Here is a 21,730-nt window from a genome sequence, read left to right on the forward strand (position 1 = left end):
AACTCTGGCTACATCCAAACCTATTTTGAGCTTCTGTGGCTACCAAAAGTGTGGAGAAACTGGCAAGAGGAGAAAAAAATTGGCAAAAGCTGAAACTAAGAAAATTGTGTGGCTACCAATGAAAAGTGTGGAGAAACTGGCAAGAGCAGAAAAAAATTGGCAAAAGCTGAACCTAGAAAATATAAAAATAGTAAATATGTACTGTATGTACACTGTAAAAAATGCTGAGTTCCACACAATACTTTCATGTTGTTCCAACACAAATTGATTCATTGTTTTTACAAGTTTAAGTAGACTGAACATTAAACAATTAAGTTGTCCCAGAAAACCTCAAGAATTGAGCTCATTTTAAATTAGTTTGAGCAAGCACCAAAAATAATTTTGTAAGTGTACCTTCATAGAAGTAGAATTATGGCTGATTAAAAATAAAATGAGGATGTTTTCAGATGAGTTAGACTGACGCACAAAGCCTTTGATTTCAAAATAAACATTCAAGTTGAAAAATGACAGATGTTTCAGTTTAAACAATGTTTATAAGGAACAAAATTTATTTGAATTAATTAATTTTTTAAAAAAAAGGAAAAATTACTTATATAACCATTTAAATGGCTTAAAGTATTTTATTTTATTTTTTTCCCCCTTTTTTTATAAAAATTGTGTGTTGTTCAATTAGTAGGCTGTGTTTTAAGTGTTTTGTGTTAGTTTCAAAATTACTATTGAGAACCAAGGATTAATATATTTCCCTAAATAAGAAGCTAAAACTGCCAGTAGGTGGCAGTAAAGGCTGAATATGTCAGCCACTAAGTCATTTACACATTTATTCATTCGATTTGTTCAAGTGACTGATTTATTCAGCAATTAATTAAACAGCTCTTTATATGAACGACTCATTGAATCATTAGTTCACATGATTTGTTCAAAATGTAGATTCCTTCAGAAAGCTAATACTGCTGTTTGTTGGTTGCAGTCACACAACAAATCTGTGGTGGCTTTATGGAGTGTTTTCGCAACACATCAACAGTCAGCTGTGTTGGAGAGCAAAATGTAAACAATGCCACTGAACCAAACTAATTTTGCGTATTTTGCTAATGATTGCTGATGAAAATGATCAACTATTTTTTACATTTAGGGCTGTAATAATCAGTCAGACCAGAAAAAAAAGTTTAGAGTACTAAAGCCTGCCATAAATAATAACAAGTAGAAGAGGGCCTTTTAAATACATTTGTGCTTACTCTCTCTCTATATATAAAAGTCCTTCTTTATATCTTTATTTTGTGTGTGGTTTTCACAGCGTAAACTGTAAGCAAATGGACAGACTTTGATCCAATTTCCTTTTTTTTATGTGGATTAACTTGCACAGGAAAGGCGGCACAATGGCTCAGTGGTTAGCACTGTCGCCTCACAGCGGAAAGATTGCTGGTTTGAATCCTGGCTGGGCCATGCAATGCATGTGAATTAGATTAACTAAATTGTCCCTGGTGTATTAGTGTGTGAATATTAGTGTGTGGGTGTTTCTCAGAACTGGGTTACTGCTGGAAGGGCATACGCTGCGCAAAACATATGCTGGAATAGTTGGCGGTTCATTGCACTTTGGCAGCCCCTGATAAATAAGGGACTAAGCCAAAGGAAAATGAATGAATGAAATAGCACAGATTAATTGTCCACCTAAAAAATGTGTGCTAGCAAATTAAACAATGTAAAATAATGAAATTTTGCTTTAAGTACATCACATGATACATAACTTTTAGAAATGAATATCTTGAATTCATCTCGTATAAAACTGCTTTCTATAATCTCCGTCACAGAGTGAGTTGCTGTCCTGCATCATGTCAGTTTAGGTTTGATTTGTGCACATCTTTTTTTCAAAAAGGTAAGGCAGTAGTGAGAGGGACTAAAAAGGAACCCATTCAGCTTTGTTCTGGCTTACTTTGCCTACTTACGCTGGGCTGTCACAGTGTCGCATGGACGAGGAGACGCCGCCACCGCAGGTTCGACTGCACTCACCCCAGGCTGTCCACGGGCCCCAGCTGCCATCCACACTCTGCGGCCACATCCCAAACGCCACACATTCACCCTGATAACACCACTAGAAACACAGATAGGGAGAAAAAATGACTTTAAGAAATAGTTGTCCAAGCTAATATAAGATTATTACAGCACATGATGATCAATGTTTGTTGGTTTTACTGGCTATTCAGTACTTTAGCGCCAAAAGTCAACTGTTAAAGGCACTTTGAGAGTCAAAAGACACAGACAAAACAACATTAATATCTTTAGCTTCTATCAATACACTAAAGTCTTAAAAACAAAGCAATGGGTCTGTGAAGAAACATAATTTACATTATTTTTAAAGGTAATAATGTAATGATATGCTTTCACTTCCTAAGACTTCCATGTAATGTCAATGTTTTACTTAATTTTTTTTCCAACTCTGAAAGTCATTTTTATGAATCATGGTTTCACCTACATTTTGGATAGTCTGAGGTTATGAATTAATAACAGATCTTTATTTTCGAGTGAACCATCCCTTTTTGAGCAAACCATTCCTGATTTACTAAACGGGAAATTAGTTTGAGACTGCAATCCCAGTAAAGAGTGGGAAAATATTTTTAAAACAGAAACTTTACAAAACAGAGCGCACCAAATAAAATTATTTACTTGTATTTCTATTTTTCTTCTATTAATTTTAAATTAACTTTAAATCTTATATATTATAATATTCATATTAAATGCAGAGATTGTTTGTCATTAGGCAAGACTGTTAGTATATTATTATTTAGTTAATTTAGTGCTACTGTTTAATGTAATATAATGGTTAATTTACTGAAAAGTATATACAGATACACTGAATCCTTTAGCTGATGCCTTTTAACCAAAGCAATCTTACAAAATTATTCAAATACTTAAAATCTCTTAAAAATATCAGATCAATTGACCTTTATTGAAAGAAAGAAAATATACAATTTTAAAATAAAATACAATTATTCTTTTAAAATTCTTAAACGTACACTGTTAAAAAGTGATTAGTTGACTTTACTTAAAAAAGAGAGTAAACTCATTGCCTTATAATTATTAAGTAAACAAACTATAGACATAATTTTAAGTTAAGTCAATGTGCGTTTACTGACTTTTTTTAAAAGCGAAATCAATTTGTTGCATTTATGGCAATGGGTTTACTCACTTTTTAAAGTAAAGTAACTAATTGCTCGTCACAGTGTATTAACATTTATAGATTTTTCCATGTACATTTTTACGTATAGGCAAAATGTATTAATTATTTTCACTTGATTGTTTACTTGACTTTTTACTTTTTTTACTTTTACTTTCGTCAAAGACCAACATGAAACTTGTCACATTCATTGTAAACTTTTATTTTCTTAGCTTGATGTGGTCACCAGTGTTATCGTCAAATTAGTTTATTATGCAGTAAATATCCACATTTTTGATTGACGTTCTTTCAAGCAATAAAAACACATGCTTTTAGTATTAGCACCAATTCTTCCCCTATTTTTCACTCGGGCCAGTCTTAATTCATGACAGGAAACTGCACTACTCATTTGCCTCCTGGTAATTAACTATATCCTCCAGCTGTCACTGGAGTAAAGTTTCCTTGCTTAATCCTGTTTTGTATAAACAGCGCCTTCACCTACTGTCCCTAATCTAAATCCACAGCAGAATAAAAACAGACTCAAGGCTTCGTGAGGCTTCAGGACCACATGAAATCTCATAATCCCCCTGCGAGGACAGGAGATTGGAGGCGCTGGAAACTGCCGTACTGCAAATGTGTCAGTGGGTTAAGTTTTGTCTGCTCTTCACTCTCTCTGGATGGTTTGTTCTTGTTCTCGGACTCGATTTCTTTCCCTTGTCCATAGGCAGGGAGAAGTTGGCAGGGGAAAGGCAGTGTCCTCAGTTACCAGTGTCTGAAATCAGGCTAGTGTGTTAAGACAGAGGCAGGCAGGTTTAAAATAACGACTTGAAGAATGTCTTATCTTACAGACGCTCGCTTCTGAAGTCTGCCTCGGAGAACATCATTGGAAACGTTGTATTTAGGGACATGTAATCCAGGATTTAAGCATATAAACTTAAGTAAATAGAATAAGGTGTGGTTCCATAATAAAAGCCTCAAAATTGTTCACACAAATCTGAGAAATATTTTACACATTACAGTCAGGTTTATTACAGTGAACTAAAACTAATATGATGAAACTATAGCAGGGGATAAGCAGAAGGAAAGATGAGTCAAATAATTTTTTAACTGAAAAATATATTTTAAAGAGCCCATATTATACATGAAATAGGGTCATATTTAGGTTGTAAGGGTCTCCAACAACAGTCTAATATGCATGCAAGGTCAAACAACACTTTGATGGTCTTATAATCTGCATTTATTTTTACCTAATTATCCCAGTGACTCCCATATGAATCGTTCAGCGATTCATTTGTTCCCAAACCCCTCCTCAGCGCGAAGCTAATCTGCGCTGATTGGACCAATGGCAGCCTGCTGCGATTGGTCGACAGTGACAGGCTTCAGCGCGAGACAGAGTGAAATGCTCAGCTGCTAATCTACAATATAAAAGTAGTCACAGTGCATACACGCTTCATAGTGGATTTTGGCTGCCAGTGGGTGAATGTAAACACAGACGATGGACTAGAAAATACTGACGACGAACTATTTTATTGAGCAAAAAGTCCAAGAACTGGCGAGGAGATCTCCTAGCCTCATAGTCACAGTCTTCTTACTCTTTTCACACACACACACACAAAGGGCCTGCGCGTCCATAAATGAGCGGCTGAATAGAGAGGGTGCGGCGCTCAGTTATATCCGCGAATACCCGTGCGTTACACACACACACACACAGGGCCGGCGCGTCCATAAAGGAGCGGCTGAATTGAGGCGGCGCGGCGCTCAGTTATATCCGCGAATACCCGTGCGTTACACACACACACACACAGGGCCGGCGCGTCCATAAAGGAGCGGCTGAATTGAGGCGGCGCGGCGCTCAGTTATATCCGCGACTACCCGTGCGTTACACACACGAGGAGACACACACACACAGGGCCGGCGCGTCCATAAATGAGCGGCTGAATTGAGGCGGCACGGCGCTCAGTTATATCCGCGAATACCTGTGCGTTACACACACGGGGAGACACACACACACACACACACACACACACATTACTTGACCGTTGCATGTGTGTAAACAGCTGACGATCCGTAATCAAAGCGGCACGCGTCGCGTTTTCAACGTGGCTTTACACGCGATATGAGAATATAAAGAGTTAACCTGATACAGCACACACGGTTACAAGTAACAAAACACAACTATATACATAATGTGCAAGATAGAGTAAACGAGGCAATAATTTTAATCGCACGTACTTACACTGGTGAAATGGGGGAAGAAACTTATCCATGATGCACTGATCCATGTTCTGACAGTCTATACTGATCCTTCCTTTAACAAACTGAAGAAGTCTTCTTTGAAAGCATATAGTTTTCAGAAGCACTCAGAACTGCTCAAGGCTGGGCTATAATGCTGAGGTTTCCTCTTTAATTAGACTCAATAATATCCATCTGCACAGCGTGACTTCATTCGACCAGTGTCTGTCTGTGTGTGTGTGTGTGTGTGTGAGACTTTTTTTTCTGTTAGTGGGCGGGGCCGCAGGTTTCAAATCTCCCGGGTTTGCGCGCCCAACTACTTGTGTTTCGTAGCTGCGTCATCGCGAAACACCTAATGACTCGTTATCAAGACGACTCGTTTGAAGCACTATGAGTCGACTCTTTTATAGATGAATCAATAGTTTTAAACACTGTACACTTACAGATTTAAGCCTTAGCTGGATATTTCACTTCACTTAGAGCTGTGTTACACACTACATGGAAGGGCATTTTCAAAAACCCATAATATGGGCTCTTTAACTTGATCTTAAATCATTATTTACTCATCCCTTTCTTGTCACAAACCTGTTTAAATTTCTTTTTTCGGTCCCACTTTATATCAAGTGTACTTAACTACTATGTACTTGCATCAAAAAAATAAACACAATGTACTTACTGTGTTCATAATGTTTTTGAGAACACTTATGGTGCTCTTGAGATGGGATAGGGGTTGGGTTATGGACAGGTTTGGTGGTATGGGTAGGTTTAAGGGTGGATTAAGGTGTAAGGGATGGTCAACAGTGTATTTACAAATGTAATTACAGAAGTTAATTACAGATGTAATTACATACAGGTATTTAGTCAAGCATAAGTACACAGTAAACACATATTTACACAATAAGTACATTGTAACGAATTATTAATTTCTGTGTAGGTACATAGTAGTTAAGGACACTTAATATAAAGTGGGACCCTTTTTTCTTCTTCTGTTGAACACAAAACAAGGTATTTTGAAAAATGTTGAAAATCGACTTACATAGTATTTGTTTGACCAACCATGAACATCACTGGTTCCAACTTGGTTCCACTTGACGGAGAGTAAATAGGGAGGAAATTTTCATCTCTTAAATACTGAAGATTATTTTATCTCAGCTAATATAAAATACTTTCATTTACTGTTTAACTCAAATTTAGCTAAGAATAAAATCAAATTAAACACTAAAACAAAATATACAGACATAATAGTATAGCTACATAAAGCTACAATAGTTAATTGATACTACAGAATAACCAATGCCGTGTCATGGCAATTCATAATGTTTTAATTTAGTGGCTAATTCGTATTTACAGGTACTTATATTCGTATATACGTATTTAATTATAGCTTATACAATATTATTCTGACAATTTAGTACAATATGCTTATTTTTGTGTCACGCCTCATTTTGAAAATCAATACAAGTTAGCCATTTTTCTGACCATACATTAATTTGTTTAGTTTACTTGTGAGATTGGACTGAAAAACAGTGTAGGGTGGCTGAAATAATGATAAAACTATATTTAAGGTGTATACACATTGCATAAATTTTGTAAATAAACACTTAATTTAAACACATTTTATTCATTTGTATTTCATTTTACATTTTAACAATATTTAAAATTAATTCAATAATTTTATGTATGAAACACTTAACAAAATAATTGTAATTCTCTGGTATTTCTTTTTTATTAAAAACAAAAAGAATTTAAAATTTAAAATATGGTGGTTATCAGTGTTTTATGTAGGGGTGTGAATACTTTTGGGCTTGGCTGTATATATTCTACGTTTTTAATGATATATTTTTTTCATTTAACAATATTTAACATCATTTAACAATATTGTTTTCTTTGTTCTCTATTTCCACCTGGGGATACTCATCCTGAGGCCTCTGTGCAGCATCATAAATGTGACAAGTCCTGTCTCCAGGTCTCCTTAATCTTAGACCAGGCTGTATCCTGAGCAGCTGCTGTGGTGGTAATGAAACAGTGGAGAGCATAAGACTGATTCCTGAAAGACCCAGTGAAAGACGAGTCTCAGCATTAATCTAGTGAGCCAGGCAGGTGAGCTAGTCACATCTGCAGCTTCTCCACGATGGACGTCCAGCCCCCGGTTCCTTAACAGCAGCTGTGCACAAGAAGTCTGGCCTAAGGAGAAATGGTTGTGCCCAACTGAGCCTGGTTTCTCTCAAGTTTCTCAAGTTCAATTGCTGAAGTTTGTTGCTCGCCACTGGCTTGCATGGTTTGGGACTTGTGGAGCTGTGCATCGATGGATTTGCTCTTTAGTGTTTGGACTTTCAGCAGTGAAAATTAAACCACACTGAACTGAATTAAACTGAACTTCAACTCTGAAAACTGGACTGACACAGTTTCAATTTCAATTTACAAGAACTTGTAAGCTGCTTTGACACAATCTACATTGTAAAAGCACTATAGAAATGTCTATAAAAGCACTGAGCTCAAGGGATCCTCGGGCCAAGGGCTTTCTCCCTTTCGCAGGGCGAGGGGAGATTGAGCTCAGGTCGATCTCAAAACTCCCCCGCTGCTGAGGCTAAGGTAAACTTCCAGAGAGTAAGACATTTGGTGGGAGGAAACCCAGGGGAAACCAACGCAGACACGGAGAGAACATGCAAACTCCACACAGAAATACCTGACTGCCCAGTGAGGACCCGGCACCATTGGTAATCTTGCTATGAGACAACAGTGCTAGTCACTGGGCCACCGTGCCGCCCAATCTGGATAAAGATAGAAGAAGGGGAAGAGGGGGGTTTCTTCCAGATGAAGATAGTTGTAGAAAGGAAATAACGATATATATAGTGACTTGAGGTCCTTTGATAGGAGGATCGTGATTAGCTGATGTGGGCCAGCTGGGTCAAATTTGAGCACGTGCTCCGAAATTAGTTTAATATCAAACTTTACAAAGATGAACTGAATTGAATTGAATATAATAGATTATAAAAAACTAAAACAATTTTTTTTGGCAATCTCCAAGTAGACATGGTTAATAAATCAGAGTTTATATTAAAGTGACAGTTCACTCAAAAATACTAATTTCTTCACCCTTTACTCACTCAAACTTTTAAGAGTTTCTTTTAGGAGTTTCTTACTGACATCCATAGCAAGAAAATATACAACGGAAGTCAATATCTATATGTGTCCAAGATTCTTCAAAATATCTTCTTTTTTTGTTTAACAGAAGAAAGAAACTCAAACATGTTAGTAATCATTTTTGGGTGAACTGTCTCTTTAAATAGAGTCAATTTTGCCAGTCATGATCTGGAAGCGTCCTAAGCAGCACATTAATAATGAACTCTGCCTTGAAATGCGTGGCTTTCTAGCATTGTGCTTCCTGCGGTGTTCGACAGTCTTTCTTTACGACGTGACAAATTCATTATCATTGCTGCTGGTTGAAAGCGCATTCAGTAGCATGTGTGGTCACCCCTGCTTCCCTGCCTTTCCATCTCTGGTCTTTCTGGAGCTGGCAGGGCCTCCACTCCATTACACGCTGGGTGAGAAATGGCTGACATTCGTATTCCTTTGATGCTGACCCAGACATAAGTACGCCACCCGCTTAAAAAAAAAACAGTGGCTCAACCTGGGGCTCGCGGCTTGTCCAAGACAGTGCACAAGAGCTGGCTGGTAAATAGATCCAGTGAGCGAACAGTAACAGAGACCGACAGCTCGTGGTCCTCTTCCATTCTTCCTCTTGAGCCGTCCTACGAGCGAGTACAATGACCAGCGTAATCTTTGTTCAAACTGTCTCTCGAACTGGGCCCGGCAGAAATGTGAACTGATGACCCAAACGCTGAGTGCATGAGTGAACATTGGAAAAAGGTTTTCTTATTTCCATATCTGGTATAATGAGAGCGAAGCCATGAGCGTTCATCTTCCCAATTTCTGGTGTTTTATAACCTAGTGATGTATTATGGTATATACAGTTGAAGTCGAAATTATTAGCCCTCCAGTGAATTGTTTTTTCTTTTTCGAATATTTCCCAAATGATGTTTAACAGAGCAAGGAATTTTTCACAGTATTTCCTATAATATTTTTTCTTCTGGAGAAATTTTTAGGGCCTTATCATACACCCGGCGCAATTAGGTGCAAGACATGTTTCCACAACATGTTGCTATTTTCAGACCAGCGCAACCCTAATTTTCCTCATTTTCTGTCATGTTGTTTAAATAGCAAATCCATTTGCTCCCCTTTGTGGACTCATGGGTGTTCTGCTCTAGAAAGGAGGTGTGTTAAGGCACATTGTTGGCGCGTTGCTACTTTAAGGAACTAAAATAGACTGAGCAGTAGACCAGCTGAAAGCAGGTCTAAAGTCCAGCACAGGGTGTGCTTTTTTCAGTTTATTCACTAAAATTTGCTTTTGTATAATGTTATTATTATTAGTAGTAGTATTTTTTAATATGCATATTTATATTTGTTTTAATAAAAACAAGCTTAGATTTGTCCACCTCTCAGGTTTTGGACCATATGGGGCATATGACATGCGTTTGGATATAACTTTTTTTTGAGCACACTTCGTTATTATTGTTCATTTATTCATTTGCTGGAAATTAGAACTGAATTTAGAAACAGTTTTTTAGATTAGATTCAACTTTATTGTCATTGCACATGTACAAGTACAAGGCAACGAAATGCAGTTTAGGTCTAACCAGCAGTGCAATAGCAGCAAGTGCAGGATACAGGTATAAGTTATAAAGTGCAGTTATAGAAAAACTATGGTGATATTTACAGATGGATGTACTATGAACATTATATACAGGTTGTATTAGCTATGAACAGATTTACAATAAATGAATATATGTACAGGATGCTATTAATAGCAGAAGTGTGCTTACAGATAAACATAATTACAAATGTCCATGTGCAGTGGGTATGTCCAGTTCAAGTAAATGAATCAGTGCAATGAATATGTGCAAACTTTAAATGTGCAAATGTTAAATAGTGCAGTGATTGTGAGGAGTATAAGTTAGAGGAGTGTGGGGAGTGTATTGGGGGGGCAAAAGAGTCAGTGAGGGGCAGAGTTCAAAAGGAAGACAGCTCTGGGGAAAAAGCTGTTCCTCAGTCTGCTGGTTTTTGTCCGGGGGAGCCTGAAGCGCCTGCCGGAAGGCAGGAGAGAAAACAGTCTGTGAGCAGGGTGAGAGGTGTCCTTAAGAATACTGCGTGCTCGGCGCAGACAGTGTTTCTTCTGGATATCCTCTATGGCTGGCAGTGTAGTCCCTGTGATGCGTTGGGCAGTTTTCACCACCCGCTGCAGTGCCTTACGCTCAGCAACAGAGCAGCTTCCATACCAGACTGTGACGCAGTTGGTCAGGATGCTTTCTATTGTGCAGCGGTAGAAGTTCACCAAGACGGCTGATGAAAGCTGGTTCTTCTTAAGTTGCCTCAAGAAGAATAGGCGCTGGTGAGCCTTCTTGACCAGGCTGGAGGTGTTGGTGGTCCAGGAAAGGTCCTTAGAGATGTGGGTCCCCAGGAACTTGAAGGATGAGACAGGCTCAACGGCCATCCCATTAATGTGGATGGGATCATGCGAGCCTGTTCGTCCCTTCCTGAAGTCCACAATGAGCTCCTTGGTCTTGCTGGTGTTAAGGAGCAGATTATTGTCGGTGCACCAAGTGGCCAGATGCTGTATCTCCTCCCTGTAGGCAGTCTCATCATTATTGCTGATTAGACCAATCACTGTGGTGTCATCTGCAAATTTGATGATGGTGTTGGATCTGTTCACAGGCCTACAGTCGATGGTAAAGAGAGAGTAGAGGAAGGGGCTCAGCACGCAGCCCTGGGGTACACCAGTGTTGAGTGTGACGGTGGTGGAGCAGATGTGGCCTGATCTAACATTCTGAGGTCTGTTAGTCAGAAAGTCCATAACCCAGTTGCAGAGAGACGTGTCAATATCCAGGTCTCTGAGTTTGATCATTAACTTAGAGGGTATGACAGTGTTGAATGCTGAGCTGAAGTCAACAAACAGCATTCGTGCATAAGTGTTTTTATTGTCCAGGTGTGTGAGGACAGAGTGCAGTGCTATGGAGACGGCATCTTCTGTGCTCCTGTTGCCACGGTAGGCAAACTGATGTGGGTCCAGTGTGGATGGCAGAGAGTCTTTCAGATGTGCCAGGACCAACCGCTCGAAGCACTTCATGATGATGGGTGTGAGTGCTACAGGGCGGTAGTCATTCAGGCATGATGGGCTGGAGTGTTTGGGCACTGGCACAATAGAGGTGGTTTTAAAGCATGTTGGCACAGTAGCTAGGTTAAGCGACAGGTTGAAAATGTCTGTGAATACCCCAGTGAGCTGTTCTGCACATGCTTTGAGGACGCGCCCAGGGATACCGTCTGGTCCAGCAGCCTTACGCACATTGATCCGACTCAGTGCGGTGTAGACTTCTGAGGAGGTGAGTGTGATAGGTGAGTGGTCGGTTGAGGTAGTGTTCCTGGTGTAGGGTTCTGTATTGTCTCTTTCAAAGCGGGCATAAAAGTCATTTAGCTCGTTCAGGAAGGAGACATTTGTGGCTGTGGGGGTGGACTGGCTGGGTTTGTAGTTGCTGATGGCCTGGATGCCCTGCCACATGCACCGAGGATCAGAGTTGGAAAAGTGCTCCTCTAGCTTTAGCTTGTAGCAGTGCTTGGCCTTTTTGATGCCCCTCTTCAGATTAGCCCTGGAAGTGCTGTAGGCCTGTGCATCCCCTGATCTGAATGCAGTGTTGCGTGCCTTCAGCAGGAGGCGCACCTCCTTGTTCATCCATGGCTTTTGATTTGGGTATGTGGTGATCTGTTTCTGGGTTGTAACACTGTCTATGGTGGTGTTGATATATTCCAGTTTTGAAACAAATCTTTGTTTTTAACAAACAAAATTAATATGTAGGCTAATGGATGTCTTCAGTGGAGTAAGTTTCCACCGTTTCCTCCACGAAAGAGAGAAAGTGAAAAAGATAGTAAAGAGGCTGATTGGAGAAGGCTAGTTCTTTATCCTTGCACTGCAGATGGTCTGTTTAATTGTTTTCTCACTAGTAAAGCGTTTAGTTTTTCCACTTACAAAGTCTGCCATGTAAATAGAAAATGCGCCATGGCGCGATAAAACTGACTCTTAAAGGGAATGGGAGATGAGACTCTGATTTCTATTCTCAAAACACACCCTTAACTCATTAAGAGAATAAGCACAACCCTGTTAGACCATGAGTTGCAGAGCCTGTTTTTCCATCCTTTAAATAGCAAAAGTGGATTCGGACATGCTTTTGCACAATGCGGTTTAGACTTTGTACCTAGATTGTTAAAATAGAGCCCTTATTTGTTTTATTTCAGCTAGAGTAAAAGCAGTTTTTATTTTTTTAAGACCATTTTAAGGTCAATATTATTAGCCCCCTTAAACAATACATTTTCCACTGTCTACAGAACGATTCATCTTTACACAATAACTTGCTTTATTACCCCAACTTAACCTTAATCTAGTTAAGCCTTTAAATTGCACTTTAAGCTGAATACTAGTACCTTAAAAAATATCTGGTAAAATATTATGTACTGTCATCCACATGAAAATGCAAAAAACAGTGCTATACATTGGCAGAGAGCGCGTAATGTGCTGCATTTTAAGGAAACACATGCAATTTCAAAAAACACCAGCAAACTAAAAAAAGATTTTCATCGGTCAGACAGCAAACGTGTGGCAAAGCCTCACATTATAAACAAATTAAGAAAACACGCTGCAAATTCTCACAACATGTGCAAAATAGCACAGAACCCAGCGTAAATGTTTCAAGGGGGCTCAAAAATGTGACGGACCTGGCTATTTTAGGTCATGGCTTTTTAGGCTAATAATATACAAAAGACAAGGGAACTGTGTAATCAGGATGTTAAAACAAACAAAAAAAAAAAACTCACCTTTCAAAGATCACCTACAACTGAGCAATAGTCACAGCACAATAAACAAATCCCAGCTGGGTCAGTCAAATTTTTGGGTTCCCTTGAAACATTTCTGTTGTGCTCTCTTGGGCCACAGTACTGTGATGCAATGTTAAGGCCCAATCCCAATTCTATTTTTGTACCCCTTCCCCTTAATCCTTAAAAATGTGATTTTCACAATCTCATGCTTCATATCAGATTGACGATCGTGACTGCTGTAGTTATTCCATTTGTGTTATTTTTTGGTATTTATCTTCAGGAAATCACTGAAAGCAATAATATTATGTTGTCATAACGGTATAAGGTGGCAATAAGATCGTAATTGTACTGTGCATTTACACAGTGGCCATATAGATTTGAAAATGTGAAACCTGACTGTAAACTGACCTGTAAATTAACACTTTTAAAATAAAACAAAAAAGATATTGGCATCTTCATTATAAAAGTATTTTGGAAGTATTTAAGTAAATTTATTATAACCATTTTTGATTACCTGGAATAACTACCATTTTAATTAACTACACTGTGAAATATATCGTTACCCTGAAATAAATAGAATTTTGGTCATATCGCTCACCCGTATCATAACCTTCCACCATTGCATAAAGATTTTGGATGGGATGCTGACTTACCCCTTTTTCAATGGTGTTAGTCTGGCACAGGGTTCCTTCTGCGGCCGGGATACTGTTGGTGACACAGCGATTACTTTTGCTAAGGCACCAGAGCTCTCTACACACTTCCTAGGAAAGAAGGCAAAAGCAAGTTGGTCAGAATATAAAAATTCCCAAGAGAGACCAGAACAAGTGGACACAAGACCAGCAGAATGTGATGGGCCCGTTTCACAATCAGGCTTTTTAGTGATTGCATAAAAACACGTCTTTCCTGTGTTGAAGTTATTTTGTAAATTATAATTTATAAGTAATAGACATCGCAAAGTAACAAACTGTTTGAAAACGCATAGTGGATTGTAGATTCAGAACTTAAGGGTTGATTAACATTTTTGTACGTATAAAATTTTGTAAAGTTAGAAAGGACAGCTGTGTTTCCAGCGATTTAAACTTCTTGCATGTGTGTTTGATAGTCTGTATTTCTTCATGGAAGGAAGTTGCTTTGCCTGGTTTGTAAATATATGTGCGGTAAAATAAAATGAATTAAGTAGCAAGTTCTTACACAGTCTGGAGTTTCATTAAAAATAAAGTTCATTCAGTCTTTCCTAATGTTGGGATCAGAAGAAAGGGAGTGCAAAGATGCTGTTTTTCCAACACAGGCTCAATAGGAATATGTGCTTCAGCCCACACTGTGTGCAACCACAAAAACGCACTTCAACATACATTTGTCTGCAATTTCTAGGTGAAATAAACACTACAGGGCAGTATCATGTCAACAAATTTGTTTCCTTTTTCACACTAATGATATTTACAGAGACATAGTATTAACCAATATTGGATAATTTTTCCTCAGTTCTTTGCATAACAACAAATAAATACTCATAATACTTAAATACAAACAACTTGACACTATCTATCTCCATATGGACAACATTTTGGGTGTGATCAGTTTTCTTGGTAGCTCAATTTGCAGTCAAGTGAAGCATGAGTTCCTCAAAAGTGATGAAAGTAATGTAAAATCAAGGTAAAAAAGGGCCCAGATGCTCTTTTATCATATGCTTGCTTTTGACTGTTGGTTGGGTTTAGGGAAGGGTTTAATTCAGTGATTCGCTGGTCTAGGTGATCTGTATGACAAGCCCCGGTTTCTTGCTGACATGTACCAGAAAGATTTGTATCTGAAATGTACAACAAAATCTACCCTAATTAAAGTTTTTCAGATTCATAGATATACCCAGCGCCCTCTACTGGACTTGTCATATGAAATGTGCAAAGAAATGTACAGTACCTGGAGCAATGTATTATATGTTTTGCAAAAATGTAGGCTGAGGCACATAGCTTTAGAGCATCTTTATTTTTTGATTTCTGCATAGACTGCAAATTTCTGCATCTTTATAGTACAACGAGTCAACAACATATACAAAAAAAAATCAAGGTATTTTGATTTGTCAGTTCATAAAACAACAGTGCTTATACATCAAAAGTTACCTGATAAATTATTGGCAGGAAACATTAACAATGTGGAAAAAATTCAAGATCAAAATTCAAGTTTCACATCAGATAAAGGTTTGTTAAAACTTTTTCAACCTTTTATGTAACCTTTTCTGTTGTTTTTACAAATTAAATATCGATTAAGTATATTTCCAAAATAGATTTTCCAAATAGTGTTTTTGCCCCTTAACCGCCAATCTAAGCCAAATTATAAGTGTTTATATTTTAGACCTTCTAGGATGGATTTGGCGAAAAGTTGCATACACGTGTTACTCGCTCGTGTTTCTTGTAATATTCAGAAATATATCCAAGAACTCAGCCATGTATATGGTGCCAGAGTACAATATAGCTGAAAGCTGACAGTCAACAAGCAACAAATATTGACCATGGATAAGTTTCTATTAATCAAATTTATGACAAAAATGTTCTGATAAATCTAGACAAGAATATGTTCAGATGAAAGTAAGTTAAATGACAAACTTGTCTATACCATACCATGCTATATTGAAATGACTAAAATAGACTAAAATATAGTAAAGACCCCTTTATTTTTGTCAAAATAAGAAGAGATGATATATTACTGATTGATGCACAAACCTCTGCTACAAGCTTTCATGTTTGCAGTAGCCAGATGTCAAGAGTTTACCTTGACCAATCAGAGCTCTTCTATTAAAAAGTTACTTTTTCTACCTGGCGTTTTATTTAATCTGCACACATTTTATGTGCACACACTCTCTGTACTGCAGAAGTGCTGCTGATGATCTGAAAAACAAGTAAACTAGAGTTCAGCAATCTACATTTGAGATATTCTGCTTAAATGAAGTGTCATTTAGCCAGTTTGTGTTCTTTTACAGGCCACTTGCACTGTTTGCTGTGACAAAGTAGTGCTTCATTGATCACAAATGACAAAGGATAATGATTCTAATTTTGCCAACAAAAAAATTACAAACCAAAAATCTGTCAAATACACATAAAACTTTAATGATCTATGCTTCATAGGAACACATTTTGCTACTCATATTCATAAGGCTCAGATTTATAAAACATTTTTATATGATTTCCCTCAAATTTGAACGTTAACTCGCCGCTGAAAAGGGGACAAATTATTATTTAACTATCAGCATATAAGTTCAAACCTTCAGGATAAATATGTCTTCTTTCATGTGGTCTGAAGGAACCATGCTGTGGTATGAAGGCTGAACATATGAAAATATAATGCTCTCCGTATATTACAAGTGTAACTTTGTAGAACCCTGCATTAGATTTCCCATTTAAGTGCGCTAGGAGCCTTTAAAGCCTGAACTTCACAGGATTTACAGGACAGAGAGGTGCCCCCATGAAAAAAGACTTATGGCAGGGAGCACCTCCACTGACCCCAGGTCAGTAAATAAGACTCAGCTGCCCAGCCTATCCGGATTAAATAAAGCGGCAAACTGCCTCTCTCAGGTTGCAGAAGCTCCACCTCTGCGGCTGGTTTTAATAAGGTTTCCTGCTCGCCCTTTCAAGATGCTCATAGTGAGAGGGTCAGGAGGGCACGCAGACTTGACCAGCAGAGCTCAACCGCTGACCTGCTTAAGCTGAGACTGCAGGGCAGATAAAACTTTACTAAGACTAAAGTAATTACTGCAACAAACACTTTCTGAATTTCCAGTGCAATCTATATATCTATCCTCTCCATCCATCTGTTCGTCCACCTCTCCATTTATATATCGATCTGTTTGTCTGCCTCTCCATCCATCTATCCATCTGTTCATCTGCCTCTCCATAAATCCATTCAAACATTAATCCATCCATCCATCCATCCATCCATCCATCCATCCATCCATCCATCCATCCATCTGTTCGTCCGGCTCTCCATCCATCCACCCATCTGTTTGTCTGCATCTTCATCCATCTGTTCATCCACCTCTCCATCCATCCATTTGTTTGTCTGTCTCTCCACACATTCATTAATAAATCTATTCATTTGTTTGTCCATCTCTCTATTCATCCATATGTTCGTCTGCCTCTCCATCCATCCACCCATCCATCTATAAATTCATCTGTTCGTCTGCCTCTCCATCATCCATCTTTTCGTCTGCCTCTCCATCCATCCATTCATCTGATTCGTCTGCCTGTCCATAATCCATCTGATTCATCTGCCTCTCCATAACCCATCTGTTCGTCCGCCTCTCCATCCATCCATGCATACATCCATCTGTTCATCTGCCTCTCCAAAAAAATCCATCCATCCATCCATCCATCCATCTGTTCGTCTGCCTCTCCATCCATCCGTCCATCCATATATTAATCCATCCTTCCATCTGTTTGTCTGCCTCTCTATCCATCCATCTATCCATTCATTCCTCCATTTGTTCGTCTGCCTCTTCATCCATCCATTCAACTGATTCATCTGCCTCTCCATCATCCATCTGTTTGTCTGTCTCTCCATCCATCCATCCATTTGTTTGTCCGCCTCTCCATTCATCCGTCCATACATCCATCTGTTCATCTGCCTCTCCATCCATTCATCCATCCATCCATCCATCCATCCATATATCTCTTCGTCTGCCTCTCCATCCATCCATCCATTTTTTTGTCCGCCTCTCCATTCATCCGTCCATACATCCATCTGTTCATCTGCCTCTCCATCCATTCATCCATCCATCCATCCATCTGTTCGTCTGCCTCTCCATCCATCCATCCATCCATCCATCCATACATTCATCCAGCCATCCATATATTCATCCATCCTTCCATCTGTTTGTCTGTCTCTTCATCCATCCATCTACCCATTCATCCCTCCATCTGTTCATCCGCCTCTCCATCCATCCATCCATCTGGTTGTCCATATCTCCATCCACCCATTTATAAGTCCACCTCTTTATCCATGTATCTGTTCATCCAACTCTCCATCCATTCATCCATCCATCTGTTTGTCCGCCTCTCCAACCATCCATCCATCTATTCCTCCATCCATCCATCTGTTCGCGTGCCTCTCCAGCCATCCATCCATTTATCTGTTCATCCAACTCTCCATCCATCCATCCATTCATCTGTTTGTCTGCCTCTCCATCCATCCATCCATCCTTCATCTGTTCTTCTGCCTCTCCATCGATCCATCCGTCCATCCATTCACCTGTTTGTCTGCCTCTATCCATACACCCGTCCATCTATCTATACATCCATTTTCATGGTCGATAATTAGCACGTTATGCTTTTGAATAATTGAATTAACCATCTAAGATTCAGTTTTCACCAATTATCAGGTCATTTAGTTCAATAAATCAACTGAGGGTAAATTATTTAATAACTTAATTAAGGCAACAAATGCAAAACATGGGCAAACTCTGCACAGAACTTGCCACAACTTCACCCGCACAGATAACCAGATACAAGATAACATATAAAAAAGTCCAGTCTCAAAACAAAGTCGATGAAAGCCCTTTACCATATTAGGCACTCTGCGCTGCCACAAAATATTTTCTTTTATGATGTTACCATACTCCATGGTGATAATCTCCCCATATACACCACTAATTAACTGGTGGTTTGATAAATAGCAGGATAAAGTCTAAAGCCTCCCACATCCTCCTTAGTCACTAGATCTAAACAGCGCTGATCTGAAGCAAAATAATGGATTTCCACAGCCTTTGTCTTAAAGACCTCCAGGCTCATTGGTTTGCTTCTTGAAAAATGCGGTAAAATTCCACCGCTCAGGATGTATATGACAGCATTCCAGGAAGGATCGAAGGCAAAAGGTGGTCATACTCCTTATTAGGTCTTTGATATTAATATATTTTTAGGTTTCGATTTTTTTCCCTCCCCCCTCCTCTGGGTGTGTGTTTATCTCTTCGTAACAGTTTTTCCAAACCAAACTCAAACCTCTGGTCCGCCGGTGTGGTTATAAGTCTCCAAAGGCATGTATTAAACAGATGGTTGGCAGAAAAAAATAAGATTGTCAGAATCCACTAACACTACAAGCTGTATTAAACTTGAGCCAGCGGAATGCGAGACTTTTTTTTCTTCTTTACACGACCATCTTCCACGCTGATCTACGCCACACTTATGAGTTTAAGAGAGAAATTACAGGGTTCTCTTTTTGGAGTGCATTCATCCACTGTCGGATATATCTCTCAATGAAACAAAAGAAGTCTGTAATCTTGGGTAATTTATTCTTTTCTGGTGTAGAAAGCAAAGCCGCATATTTGTACTAAGCAGAGCGCCATCTCTTATTGATCATTAATTTTCCTGGCTTCATTTAAGCCCTTTTTTCTCCCCGTGTCAGTTTATTTGCTTAAGTTTGTTATTCTTTGGGTAAAAATCATTATCATTTCCAAAAGTCTGGGGATTCGGCAGGAAAAGAAACAAACCTCAAGTATGAGCTTTCTCTGAAAGATATGTGGCTCCACTTCAAACGCTCCTCGATGGAGCTCATTTCAGGTGCTGATAAAACAGCCATCTTTAATTTCGACAACATTTATGGCATCATGTGACCTGATACGAGAGAGTATCGACTTGGCAGCCTCGCGTCCAGCACTCAAAGGAAGTGAAAATAATCTCAGCTGATTGCTATCACCTGTGTTTCTCGAAGCTTCCAAGAGTTCTCTGCAATCAGGGCAAGTGTTACCAAAACTTAAACTCGATACATTCTTTACAAGTCCAAGTGAGACACCACAGCATTCACTCACAGAACGTTTTTTTTTCTTCTCTTCCCTCGCTGCTCTGTACATCAGAGAGCTCGTCTTGTAATGTTGCCTGCTGAACAAATCATGTCCTCTGGCTAGTATCCTCGGGTCAGCGGTAAAAATAACTGCTTGACCTCCGGCATCATGTCTCCTCAGAGCTCTTTAAGTAGCGCTCTTGCTTTCTATGTCCAAACCGCCTCCTGAATGGTCTGGTGTGAGCTCTCATGTATACAGTATATTGATGTCACAGAATGCAGCAATTATATCTGATCACACCTGATGTGTTCACGTTATGTTACTCTGTGTGCTGGGATGAAGTTTCTGGTATGTTCTGCCAAAGCATGCTTGGTTAGGATCAAATTAGTAGTTACTTCAAGATTTAGCACGTTTTGCTTTGTTGCAGCGCTTGCAGTAATTAATAGCTGCTTTTGAAACCTTCATAAATCTTTTGTTTCAAATCAGTTTTAATCCATGTTTTGCATGAGTTTTTGTTACATTTACATGGTTTTGACCAGCAGGCACTTCTATAGCATGTGCTCTTTCAAACATTTTGAAATAGTGAATCATTTTGCAAAGCAAATGGTTCTGTTATTTCAAAGCTTTGAAAAGCTTTGTTTGTCCCATTTCTAGTTGCAGTTGGAGAAGATCTCATTTCAGGGTAATAATTACAGGGGGATTTGGGGGTTGGGGGCTGGAGTTGACCCCCTAAATAACACTTGATCCCCCCCTGAAAGATGTCAAAACAAAATGTCTGGAGGGGTTGTGCATTTAAATAGTTAAAGAAGTTCACTTGTATGAAAACCTATTTTTAAAAAGATTTTTTGCTTCAGTTCATGTTCACTGATTAAGTTATGTAAATATAAGTCAAAACTGAATTAGTTCATGATATGAAGCAACCAAGTCTTTTCACAAGGCTTAGATTAAACCTTAAAAATCTCTTTTCAAATGTTCTGAAGTTCCAGACATGTCGGTGAATCGACAAAATTTGACAAAAAATTTCTTCGAAATAAATAAAAATTGGGAATAAAATGTGACTTTTAAGTTTTTCATTTGTAACTTTTGTATGATTAATGCAATGAACAATCAAATTGTCTGAATTTTCTGGCAGAAAATTTTTCTGACCCATAAATTCCAGAAATGATTAGTGTCTCAGCCAGCAACATGACATTCCCAGAGCATGATGGTGTGTTGCAGCCTTCTTACCCCATACTTGCACTGGCGGGAGGAGGCTCCGTACTGGAAACGACACTGCTCATCTGCATCGTACACCTGCCCTGGAGCCACAGTGGGGTACAGGAAGTCTCGTTTCAGAGGCTCATTGTCCAGACACGTTCCCCGACCTGAGCTGTCAAAAAAACAAACCTTCAATGGGATTGGCTCCTCTACAGAGGTCTAAACTGTGTCCGACAAGAGAAAATAAAAAAAGACTCACATGAAAGCAAAAGGAAAGGCGTTATTGTTAATGGGAGAGAAACCTGAAGAACACAGAACTCGAAATGAGGGGAGGAAAGCATGAGTGACAAACAGTGGTCATAAAAGGCTGAGATTTGGACTTATATGGTACTGCGGTGCTCCTATGGAATCCTTTGAAGAGCCAATAAAATGACGAAAGACACTAAACGAGCACAAAAACGCAGAAGGTACCG

The 21,730-nt window shown here is 38.9% G+C and overlaps 1 protein-coding gene across 1 annotated transcript in view; it reads right to left on the reverse strand.

Annotated features, from left to right (window-relative positions):
• Positions 1–21,730, reverse strand: part of adamts6 (ADAM metallopeptidase with thrombospondin type 1 motif, 6) — a 204,563-nt gene that overhangs the window by 70,332 nt on the left and 112,501 nt on the right. Inside the window, exons 11-13 of the mRNA XM_056466366.1 lie at positions 21,288–21,429; positions 13,954–14,061; positions 1,941–2,086 (exon numbers count right to left, since the gene is read on the reverse strand). Coding sequence (XP_056322341.1) covers positions 1,941–2,086; positions 13,954–14,061; positions 21,288–21,429 — 396 coding nt within the window. The remainder of the gene's footprint in view (positions 1–1,940; positions 2,087–13,953; positions 14,062–21,287; positions 21,430–21,730) is intronic.

This window comes from Danio aesculapii, chromosome 10 (genome assembly GCF_903798145.1).
Source record: "Danio aesculapii chromosome 10, fDanAes4.1, whole genome shotgun sequence".
Lineage (NCBI taxonomy): Eukaryota > Metazoa > Chordata > Actinopteri > Cypriniformes > Danionidae > Danio > Danio aesculapii.